The sequence below is a fragment of the Rhamphochromis sp. 'chilingali' genome (assembly GCF_963969265.1).
Source record: "Rhamphochromis sp. 'chilingali' genome assembly, chromosome: 13".
NCBI lineage: Eukaryota > Metazoa > Chordata > Actinopteri > Cichliformes > Cichlidae > Rhamphochromis > Rhamphochromis sp. 'chilingali'.
In genome coordinates this window covers 29,562,015-29,574,492 of record NC_137940.1, presented here as the reverse complement: position 1 = coordinate 29,574,492, position 12,478 = coordinate 29,562,015, and the positions used below count along the sequence as shown (strand labels likewise).

Below are 12,478 nucleotides of genomic sequence, written 5' to 3'. Positions count from 1 at the left end.
TCTGTTTTTGACAAAGCACTAGTGGACTACGGCAGACTCGCAGGGAGAGGAGGAGTCTGGGGGAAAAAAAACCCAACAAAAAAAACAAAACCCTGACCCATAAATAAATTTATGGCCTCGAGCGACACCAACTGTTTGTTTGGTCCAGATATGTATGATATTTACCAAGCATAAGAAATATTAGTACATGTGTCGTAATTGGATCTTTGAAACGGTATATTTTGTAAAAGTAGACAAAGCAGTAGAAAATATGAATGTAAAATTCACAACATATTGTTCAACTTTTTATAACAAACAATAACAAACGGTTGGCAAAGAAATGATGGTCGATGGTCAGTTCAGCACCATAGACAGCGTACTCAGTACTAAGTCATTTAGGAGCTCGACTCAATCCTGGCTTTAAGTACCATTCAGTAACCGTTTCATAAGCTGTGTGCTAAAAAGTGCTATACAAATAAATTTGCCGTATTACGATTAAATCAAAGACCAAACCCAGTCTAAGGTTATGGTGAACTCACCTTCTCTTTGGTAGGTAAAGTTTGAGTTCTGGTAAAAGTGTCTCCTCCGTTAATACTGATCAGTTCTCCATCTACAGGTGGAAACGGAGCGGGGAAAACCACCACGTCACTCTTGAGTGTGTCTGAGCTGAAACACACGTCATACTGCTGAGTAGCTTTAGAGTAAGACCAGCTCCCGTCAGGGTGGGTGGTGATCATGGGGGCGCTGTACCTGCTGAAAGTGCCGTCTGTCCTGTGACATCTGACTGCTATTAAAGTGATGAGGCTGAGCAGAAAGATGACGGACACCGACACAATGGCGATCAGCAGGTACAGGTTCAAATCCGAGAAGCTGTCCTCCTTTACAGGCACATGTCTGAACTGAGTCTGGATTTCAGCCGTGCTTTCAACCACCACCACATCAATAGACACAGTAGCTGACAGGGAGGGTTCTCCGTTATCAGAGACCAAGACCACCAAGGGGTGAGTTTTAAGGTCATTGTCACTCATTCTCCTCTTAGTCCTGATCTCCCCGCTGCTGGTTCCGATCCTGAACAGGTTGTTTCCTTTGGGCTCAGAGAGGTGATAAGAAAGCAGCGCATTGTATCCAGAGTCTGCGTCTACAGCCCTGATCTTTGCCACAAAGTATCCCGCTTCAGCAGAATAGGGGATGCTCTCACTGTTAACGGAGCCATGCTCAGAGTAAGGAGCGAGAATTGTTGGATTATTATCATTTTCATCCAGGATAAAAACGTTGACAGTCACGTTGCTGCTGAGTGGAGGAACACCAGAGTCTGTGGCCTGAACTTTAAAGTGGAAAGTTTTTAACTCCTCATAGTTAAAAGACTGCAGGCTGATTAAATCTCCTGTTTCTGAATTGATGCTTACAAATAAATTTACTGGGATACTGTTTGAATCGCCTTCTAGCGAATACGTTACTTTAGCGTTTTCATTTATGTCGGGATCGACTGCATTGATAGTATAGAGCCGAGCACCAACTGGTCTATTTTCTTTTACATAAATATTAATTGCAGGTTCAGCGAAACCAGGCGCATTATCATTGACATCAGAAATATCAACATTAACAACACTGGAGGCCGATAAAGACGGGGTACCTTCATCGTTAGCTATAATTGTGACGTTGTAAACAGGCCGCTGCTCTCTATCAAGAGTTCTGTCTACAACTAAAGAGTAATAGTTTTTGTAATTTGAAATCAACTTAAAAGGTGTGGAACCAGCAAGTTTACCGCGAGTCTGACCGTTTTTCCCTCCATCTTTATCAGTCACTGTCACCAAAGCGACAACGCTTCCTATTGCAGTATCTTCTCTGACAGGGTTCATGAGTGACGTCACCACAATTTCTGGGGCATTGTCATTTACATCAACTATCTCAACCAATAGCTTCCCATTTGCTCTTCGAGGTGACGGACCTCTGTCTGTTGCTTGCACATGAATATCATATGCTGACTGTGCTTCATAATCCAAATGACCCTTAACTGTGATTTCACCAGTTTCGGCATTTATAAAAAACAAATCAGCTGGATCGAAGTTTGCACGTTTGACAAAAGTGTAAATTACTCTCCCGTTGTCCCCTTCGTCTAAGTCTGTGGCATTGAGTTGAATTACTAATGATCCGGCTGGAGCATTTTCATTTACACGTGCTTTATAAAGTGTTTTGCTAAACATTGGTGTGTTGTCATTTGCATCCAGAACATGGACTATAATTTGTACGCTTCCGGTGTTAGGAGGTTTGCCTCCATCTACAGCGGTCAGTGTTAGTTTAACGACGGCTTGTTTCTCTCGATCCAAAGCCTTCTGCTGCACTAGTTCAGCGGATGCAGTGTGTTCTCCGCCTCCTTGTATATCTAGAGAGAAGTATTCATTTGCACTCAGCCTGTAAGTCTTTACCGAATTACTGCCTGTGTCTGCATCAAGGGCCAGCGGAAGCAAGAAATGCTCGCCCGCGGGTGAAGATTCAGAAATGTTCAGTGAAAATGATTTCTCTACGAAGGCCGGCGCGTTGTCATTTAAATCAGCAATCGTGACTTCGATGCGTCGGAGCACCATAGGATTGCTCAGTATAACCTCCAAGTTTAGTGTGCATTTTATCACGTTTGGACAGAGCTCCTCGCGGTCTATTCTCTCATTAACATAAAGATCCCCTGTTTTAAAATTAGCCTCGAAATATCTCTTACTGTATCCAGACACAACATTTAGATTCCTCGTTTGCAGGTCTCGAACATTGACGTTTAAATCCTTTGCGAGGTTTCCAATCACAGTCCCTTTGTCCACCTCTTCAGAAACAGAGTACGATATCTGAGCCACAGACCAGCCAGATAAAAGCAGGACGATCGGCAAACACAGAATTTCATTATTCCTTATACTTCCCATCGCTGTTTTCAAAGACGGAGACGCAATTCAAATTATTTTCATCTACAAAACACCAAAGAACCAGCCAACGTGTAAAAATTTATCCTCTCTGGTTTTCTGCTTTTTATCGCCATTCCTGTCCTTCGCACAAAGCACTGCCACCCTGCTGACGCTTCATACGTAAAGGAGGAGACTGAAAAATCCCAGCTTTCTTAAACATGTGGTCAATACCGACCCCATGCGTTACAAATTAGATATGACTATGGTTTAAAAATAGAGGAGCACAACCAGTATGTTTTATTATCAGATGCAGTTTTACTGACCAAAGAGACCCTTTAAACAGGCTGACAACACATAATGAATAACTCTGTTAAGATATAGAAGAAATGTGAAGAATTACCATTAATTCCTCCAATTTCACTAAATAAAACAGGGCGAGATTATTGTACATAGAATAAAACAAAAGAAAAATCTTAACATCAAGCAAGTTTAACTGTTACACTGCTTAAAAACCCAAGACGGAGCTCTGGTTGATTTATGTCAGTTTTCGTTAACAAAAAAAAAAGAAACTAGGGTATTGTCATCCAGGAAACTTTTTTAGTTTTTAGTTAGGAATCTTTAGTTACCATTGTAATTTCTGACAGTTCATTTTTTCAAGAATAGAATAGAAGTTCAAGAATAGAGACTAATTTTACACATACTACAGATAGGACGTTTTAAAAGGAAATTAGACAAGGAATGTGTCCATTTGTTTGTGTGAAAATCTGTAGTATGGACTAAAAGACTACAATCAACTCACCTTCTCTTTGTTGGGTAATGTCTGAGTTCTTGTAAAAGTGTCTCCTTCGTTAATACTGATCAGTTCTCCATCTACAGGTGGAAACGGGGCGGGGAAAACCACTACGTCACTCTTGAGCGTGTCTGAGCTGAAACACACGTCATACTGCTGAGTAGCTTTAGAGTAAGACCAGCTCCCGTCAGGGTGGGTGGTGATCATGGGGGCGCTGTACCTGCTGAAAGTGCCGTCTGTCCTATGGCATCTGACTGCTATTAAAGTGATGAGGCTGAGCATCAAGATGACGGACACCGACACAATGGCGATCAGCAGATACAGGTTCAAATCCGAGAAGCTGTCCTCCTTTACAGGCACATGTCTGAACTGAGTCTGGATTTCAGCCGTGCTTTCAACCACCACCACATCAATAGACACAGTAGCTGACAGGGAGGGTTCTCCGTTATCAGAGACCAAGACCACCAAGGGGTGAGTTTTGAGGTCATTGTCACTCATTCTCCTCTTAGTCCTGATCTCCCCGGTGCTGGTTCCGATCCTGAACAGGTTGTTTCCTTTGGGCTCAGACAGGTGATAAGAGAGCAGCGCATTGTATCCAGAGTCTGCGTCTACAGCCCTGATCTTTGCCACAAAGTATCCCGCTTCAGCAGAATAGGGGATGTTCTCACTATTAACGGCATCGTGCTCAGAATATGGAGCAAGAATTGTTGGATTATTATCATTTTCATCCAAGATTAAAACGTTTACAGTGACGTTGCTGCTGAGCGGAGGAACACCAGAGTCTGTGGCCTGAACTTTAAAGTGGAACGTTTTTAACTCCTCATAATTAAAAGACTGCAGGCTGACTATATCTCCTGTCTCGGAGTTTATATTTAAAATAGATGAAACTGGAATGTTTTTAAGAGAACTATCTAACAGCGTGTAAGTCACCTTTGCATTAACATCTAGATCAGCATCGAAGGCATTTACTGTATAAATTACTGAGCCCGTTGGACTGTTTTCTTTGACATACACATTAATAACAGGCTCCGTAAATCGGGGTGGATTATCATTAACATCAGAAACATGAACAATAATGACTTTGTTACTGGACAGAGGTGGAGCTCCTTCATCTGTGGCTGTAATGGTGACATTATAAACAGAAGTGGTTTCTCTGTCCAGCGGTCCATCTACAACTAAAGAATAATCATTTTTGTAGTTGGACTTGAGATTAAACGGAACAGATCCAACTACCTTACAGCTGGTTACACCATTCTTCCCTCCATCTTTATCACTTACTGTAATAAAAGCAACAATAGTCCCCAGTTCAGCGTCTTCTTTTACCGGTGTCATTAGTGACGTCACTGATATTTGTGGGGGATTATCATTCATATCAATTATCTCTATCAGTAATTTAGCTTGTGCACTACGAGGAACGGTACCCTGGTCCGTTGCTTGTACTCTGACTTCATAAGCAGGCGTCTCCTCATAATCCAATCCACCCTTCACTGTGATTTCTCCTGTTTCTGAATTGAGATCAAAAATATTTGATGGATCAATATTCCCTCGTTTGATGAAGGAATATAAGATTTTACTGTTCATGCCTTCATCTAAATCTGTGGCATTTAACTTGATAACAAGTGTTCCGGGAGTGACATTTTCTTTGACACGCACTTTATAAAGCAGTTTGCTAAACGCGGGAATATTATCATTTACATCGATTACATTCACATGTATTTGTAACGATCCCGTTCTTGGAGGTTTTCCTCCATCTACAGCGGTCAGTATTAGATTGATTACTGACTGTTTTTCTCGGTCCAAAGCTTTTTGCAGCACCAGCTCAGCAGACACACCGTGCTCTCCGCCGCTCTGCACATCAAGTGAGAAATGCTCATTTTGACTGAGCTTGTAGGTCTTCACTGAGTTGCTTCCTATGTCTGCATCCACGGCCACAGGGAGAAAATATCGCTCTCCCGTTAACGATGATTCAGAAATATTTAAGTAATACCTGCTTTCAAGAAATGCAGGTGAATTGTCGTTTACATCTAATATATTAACCTCTACGCGATGTGCAGTCATTGGATTGCTTAGAAAAGCTTGTAATTTTAAGGAGCATTTTATAGTCAGTGGACAAAGCTCCTCTCGGTCTATCCGCTCCTCAACTAAGAGATTCCCACTCCGTAAGTTAACGTTAAGATATGTCTTACTGTAACTGGAAACCACACGTAGATCCCTGTTTTCTAGTTCCTGTACATTGATGTTTAAATCCTTTGCGAGATTCCCCACCACTGTGCCTTTGTTCACCTCCTCGGAAATCGAGTAGGCTAACTGCGAAGCAGCCCAGTGCCAAAGACAAAGAAACACAACAATGCGAATCCAGACGTGTTCCTCCTTTGGTAGAATATACATTGTTGATCCACAAAAAGAAGTGAACACAAGTGGACATTAATCCTCATTCGAGATACACCCGAAGCGATAAATGATATAAGGAGGTCCTGCTCTCATCGTCACAGCACCTTCCGCGGGTGTGCAATGGCCGATGAGTATTTCATTTTCTTCCCGTGCAGGGAGGAGTTTTAACTACACAAATACATTTAGGTCTATGGTCTCCTGCGACATCATGTGGTGATAGACTGATAACAAAACACAATAAAGAGTACTAAATTCCTGTTAAAAATTGTGAATATTGAAGTTCAGTATAGAAATAAAACATATATTATTTCGATTGTAAGCGAGAAATCTGGTTGATAAAAAACTCGCTATTTCCGTGACTAAAGGAACATCTGTAACATTATGAAAATTCAACGTAAATGATTACTTTGATTCGAATTCCAGAAATAGTTATTCCTTAGTAATATGATTTTTTTAAAAGAATGAAAGGAAAATGTTTTGTTTTTTAGTGTATGAAAACACAACATCCATACGTCCTAAACAGGCAACGTACCGTCTAACACCACGGACAGCGAGTTTTCACCACATTCAAGCACAGTCACTGAACATTACAACAAAATGACAACTGCTACAAAAAGTCAACGTTTAAGGCTCAGTCACCATGGCAATCAGCGTAGATCATAAAATGTCACTGAAACGTTATTCAGCAGTCAAAAGTAGCATATTAGCATAGTGCCACGAACCTCTATCACTCAGTAATAAATGAACCGTTTATGTAAATACAGAAGTGATAGAAAACATATAGGCATTTAAAGCCTGGTAAATTTACATGCACCATGTCACATTAAAAAAAGAACAAAAGAATTAAGAAAATGCAAGCATGTGCAAAGAGAGGAGGATTTTCACTGCCTAACTTCAAATGGTATTATTGGGTGATGAATGTGAAACAACTTAGAGCTTGTTACCTACTGCAGCAGTCAAACCCATTTGGTCCCAAATAGAGACGGAAGTTAATGGCGGTATTTCTCTTTCAAAGGAGCTGTTTGACACCAGCCACAAACTTACCCATCCTATAATTGCAAATGCAAAGATATTGTGGTGTAAATTACAAAAGCCGGGTTGTTGCAACTTTATGGGGGAATAAAATAATTTTAATTGGAGGGACACCAGTTGACTGGCTACAGTGGAGTAAGGCAGGCATCTATCAGATTTTGGTTGACTGTGGGACCAAATGTTTTTTAATCTTTGATCAAGTTGTGGAGATAATTTGCAGCTTAATCAGTTGTGGAGATATGTTCAAATACACAGCTCACTATCGAAGTGGCTGGGAACCCCCTTGTGTTGTCTTGTGGGCAGTCCTGTGGAAGTACTGCTCTCGAGATCATCCTTGGGTAAAGGTATCACTTCTAAGTTTTATCATTTATTGCAGGATCGGTTAGCTGAACCTCTTCTTAAAGATAAGGGCTATTGGGCCCAGGACTTGGCATTGGATATATCTTCAGTTGAATGGGACTCATGTCTCCATAACGTTAATACTATGTTTAAAGAAATAGGCAGTAGATTTATCCAACTTAAGATAATCCATAAGTGACATTGAACACTGCAACAATTGTATAAATGGAACTTGGCCCCCCACAGACGATTGCTGGAGATGTGACGGTCTAAATGCTTCGATTTTACATATCCTTTGGAGCTGTTTGACACTTCAGGACTGGTGGGAAAACACAATGGAGGTCATTTTCAGTGTTTTGAAAAGATTTGGTATCTCACCGAAATTGTCCATACTTGGTATAACTACAGAACTTTCCGATTGAGACTTTTCCTGCAATACAAAAAAAAAAAGGATTATCTTGGCTCTTAATACGGCAAAACGGGTCTTGTTAAGACATGGGCGGAAAAAGAAACCCCCTCACTATGAGGAGTGGCTAGTGACGATGGTTAAGTTGGCATCTTACGAAAAAGTGACTTATGATTTATTAGATAAATTGTACCAATATAATTGTATTTGGTCCCCCTTCACTAACTGACTTTCTGTAACTTGAGGGGCAGAGGAGTAATGAGAGAGTGGTTGCTGTGGGGTTTGGTGTGTGAAGAAAGAATATGATGATTTTTATTTTTTGTTTATTTGTTTGTTTTCTGTTTTGTTATTAAAGTTCAAAACGAAAATAAAAATTGTCGAAGATAAAAATAAACAGAAAATACCCCCCCCCCCCCCCCCCCCAAACAACCCAAAACTAAAAAAAAATAAGACGCTGTCTTTAATGCTGAAAAAGCTTAAAAGCGATGCTACAGCTTAAGGTGACCTACTCATCGTCAGCATAATGCCACAAAGGTTATTCAAGCTGTTTGGAAGTCTGAAGGACTGGGAATAAGACTTGGTGTACTATTGCCTAACTGATGCTCAACTAAAGCTGCAGAATGTGTATGTATGTCTACACCAACTACACAAGAAATTGCAGAAGCTATAATTTTATGATCGCACTATGACGTTTTACAAAACAAGTACAAATGTCCTACCTTCTCTTTGTTAGGTAAAGTCTGAGTCCTGGTAAAAGTGTCTCCTCCGTTAATACTGATCAGTTCTCCATCTACAGGCGGAAACGGGGCAGGGAAAACCACTACGTCACTCTTGAGTGTGTCTGAGCTGAAACACACGTCATACTGCTGAGTAGCTTTAGAGTAAGACCAGCTCCCGTCAGGGTGGGTGGTGATCATGGGGGCGCTGTACCTGCTGAAAGTGCCGTCTGTCCTGTGGCATCTGACTGCTATTAAAGTGATGAGGCTGAGCAGAAAGATGACGGACACCGACACAATGGCGATCAGCAGGTACAGGTTCAAATCCGAGAAGCTGTCCTCCTTTACAGGCACATGTCTGAACGGAGTCTGGATTTCAGCCGTGCTTTCAACCACCACCACATCAATCGACACAGTAGCTGACAGGGAGGGTTCTCCGTTATCAGAGACCAAGACCACCAAGGGGTGAGTTTTGAGGTCATTGTCACTCATTCTCCTTTTAGTCCTGATCTCCCCGGTGCTGGTTCCGATCCTGAACAGGTTGTTTCCATTGGGCTCAGACAGGTGATAAGAAAGCAGCGCATTGTATCCAGAGTCTGCGTCTACAGCCCTGATCTTTGCCACAAAGTATCCCGCTTCAGCAGAATAGGGGATGTTCTCAATATTAACGGCGTCGTGCTCTGAATATGGAGCAAGCATTGTTGGATTATTATCATTTTCATCCAGGATTAAAACGTTTACAGTCACATTGCTGCTGAGCGGAGGAACACCAGAGTCTGTGGCCTGAACTTTAAAGTGGAAAGTTTTTAACTCCTCATAATTAAAAGACTGCAGGCTGATTATATCTCCAGTTTCTGAATTTATATTTAAAATAGATGAAACTGGAATGCTTTTAAGAGAGCTATCTAACAGTGTGTAAGTCACCTTTGCATTAACATCTAGATCAGCATCGAAGGCATTTACTGTATAAATTACTGAGCCTGTTGGACTGTTTTCTTTGACATACACATTAATAACAGTCTCCATAAATTTGGGTGCGTTATCATTAACATCAGAAACATGAACAGTAATGACTTTGTTACTGGACAGAGGTGGAGCTCCTTCATTTGTGGCTGTAATGGTGACATTATAAACAGAAGTGGTTTCTCTGTCCAGCGGTCCATCTACAACTAAAGAATAATCATTTTTGTAGTTGGACTTGAGATTAAACGGAGCAGATCCAACTACCTTACAGCTGGTTACACCATTCTTCCCTCCATCTTTATCACTTACTGTAATCAAAGCAACAATAGTCCCCAGCTCTGCGTCTTCTTTTACCGGTGTCATTAGTGACGTCACTGATATTTGTGGGGGATTATCATTTATATCAATTATCTCTATCAGTAATTTAGCTTGTGCACTACGAGGAGAGGCGCCCTGGTCCGTTGCTTGTACTCTGACTTCATAAGCAGGCGTCTCCTCATAATCCAATCCACCCTTCACTGTGATTTCTCCTGTTTCTGAATTGAGATCAAAAATATTTGATGGATCAATATTCCCTCGTTTGATGAAGGAATATAAGATTTTACTGTTCATGCCTTCATCTAAATCTGTGGCATTTAACTTGATAACAAGTGTTCCGGGAGTGGCATTTTCTTTGACACGCACTTTATAAAGCAGTTTGCTAAACGCGGGAATATTATCATTTACATCGATTACATTCACATGTATCTGCAATGATCCCGTTCTTGGAGGTTTTCCTCCATCTACAGCGGTCAGTATTAGATTGATTACTGACTGTTTTTCTCGGTCCAAAGCTTTTTGCAGCACCAGCTCAGCAGACACACCGTGCTCTCCGCCGCTCTGCACATCAAGTGAGAAATGCTCATTTTGACTGAGCTTGTAGGTCTTCACTGAGTTGCTTCCTATGTCTCCGTCCACGGCCACAGGGAGAAAATATCGCTCTCCCGTTAACGATGATTCAGAAATATTTAAGTAATACCTGCTTTCAAGAAATGCAGGTGAATTGTCGTTTACATCTAATATATTAACCTCTACGCGATGTGCAGTCATTGGATTGCTTAGAACAGCTTGTAATTTTAAGGAGCATTTTATAGTCAGTGGACAAAGCTCCTCTCGGTCTATCCGCTCCTCAACTAAGAGATTCCCACTCCGTAAGTTAACGTGAAGATACGTCTTACTGTAACTGGAAACCACACGCAGATCCCTGTTTTCTAGTTCCTGTACATTGATGTTTAAATCCTTTGCGAGATTCCCCACCACTGTGCCTTTGTTCACCTCCTCGGAAATCGAGTAGGCTAACTGCGAAGCAGCCCAGTGCCAAAGACAAAGAAACACAACAATGCGAATCCAGACGTGTTCCTCCTTTGGTAGAATATACATTGTTGATCCACAAAAAGAAGTGAACACAAGTGAACATTAATCCTCATTCGAGAAATGTACACCCGAAGCGATAAATGATATAAGGAGGTCCTGCTCTCATCGTCACAGCACCTTCCGCGGGTGTGCAATGGCCGATGAGTATTTCATTTTCTTCCCGTGCAGGGAGGAGTTTTAACTACACAAATACATTTAGGTCTATGGTCTCCTGCGACATCATGTGGTGATAGACTGATAACAAAACACAATAAAGAGTACTAAATTCCTGTTAAAAATTGTGAATATTGAAGTTCAGTATAGAAATAAAACAAATATTAATATTTTGATTGTAAGCGAGAAATCTGGTTGATAAAAAACTCGCTATTTCCGTGACTAAAGGAACATCTGTAACATTATGAAAATTCAACGTAAATGATTACTTTGATTCGAATTCCAGAAATAGTTATTCCTTAGTAATATGATTTTTTTAAAAGAATGAAAGGAAAATGTTTTGTTTTTTAGTGTATGAAAACACAACATCCATACGTCCTAAACAGGCAACGTACCGTCTAATACCACGGACAGCGAGTTTTCACCACATTCAAGCACAGTCACTCAACATTACAACAAAATGACAACTGCTACAAAAAGTCAACGTTTAAGGCTCAGTCACCATGGCAATCAGCGTAGATCACAAAATGTCACTGAAACGTTGTTCAGCAGTCAAAAGTAGTATATTAGCATAGTGCCACGAACCTCTATCACTCAGTAATAAATGAACCGTTTATGTAAATACAGAAGTGATAGAAAACATATAGGCATTTAAAGCCTGGTAAATTTACACGCACCATGTCACATTAAAAAAAGAACAAAATAATTAAGAAAATGCAAGCATGTGCAAAGAGAGGAGGATTTTCACTGCCTAACTTCAAATGGTATTATTGGGTGATGAATGTGAAACAACTTAGAGCTTGTTACCTACTGCAGCAGTCAAACCCATTTGGTCCCAAATAGAGACGGAAGTTAATGGCGGCATTTCTCTTTGAAAGGAACTGTTTGACACCAGCCACAAACTTACCCATCCTATAATTGCAAATGCAAAGATATTGTGGTGTAAATTACAAAAGCCGGGTTGTTGGGATTTTATTAAATCTCCTTTAGCAACTTTATGGGGGAATAAAATAATTTTAATTGGAGGGACACCAGTTGACTGGCTACAGTGGCGTAAGGCAGGCATCTATCAGATTTTGGTTGACTGTGGGACCAAATGTTTTTTAACCTTTGATCAAGTTGTGGAGATAATTTGCAGCTTAATCAGTTGTGGAGATATGTTCAAATACACAGCTCACTATCGAAGTGGCTGGGAACCCCCTTGTGTTGTCCTGTGGGCAGTCCTGTGGAAGTACTGCTCTCGAGATCATCCTTGGGTAAAGGTATCACTTCTAAGTTTTATCATTTATTGCAGGGTCGGTTAGCTGAACCTCTTCTTAAAGTTAAGGGCTATTGGGCCCAGGACTTGGCATTGGATATATCTTCAGTTGAATGGGACTCATGTCTCCATAACGTTAATACTATGTTT

The 12,478-nt window shown here is 40.9% G+C and overlaps 1 protein-coding gene across 19 annotated transcripts in view; it reads right to left on the bottom strand.

Moving 5' to 3' along the window:
* LOC308408491 (protocadherin alpha-C2-like) overlaps positions 1-12,478 on the bottom strand; it is a gene marked incomplete at its 5' end in the record, with an annotated part of 158,904 nt that overhangs the window by 36,511 nt on the left and 109,915 nt on the right. For 2 of the 19 annotated variants that reach the window (XM_080900796.1, XM_080900797.1), the window contains 2 exons: positions 7,798-7,849; positions 8,545-11,026. The exons of 14 other annotated variants lie outside the window; for them this stretch is intronic. In XM_080900796.1, coding sequence (XP_080756922.1) covers positions 7,798-7,849; positions 8,545-10,923 — 2,431 coding nt within the window. Of the gene's footprint in view, positions 1-518; positions 3,009-3,666; positions 6,142-7,797; positions 7,850-8,544; positions 11,027-12,478 lie in introns of those variants that run through there. 3 more of the 19 variants (XM_080900802.1, XM_080900803.1, XM_080900789.1) reach the window with 3 other exon arrangements.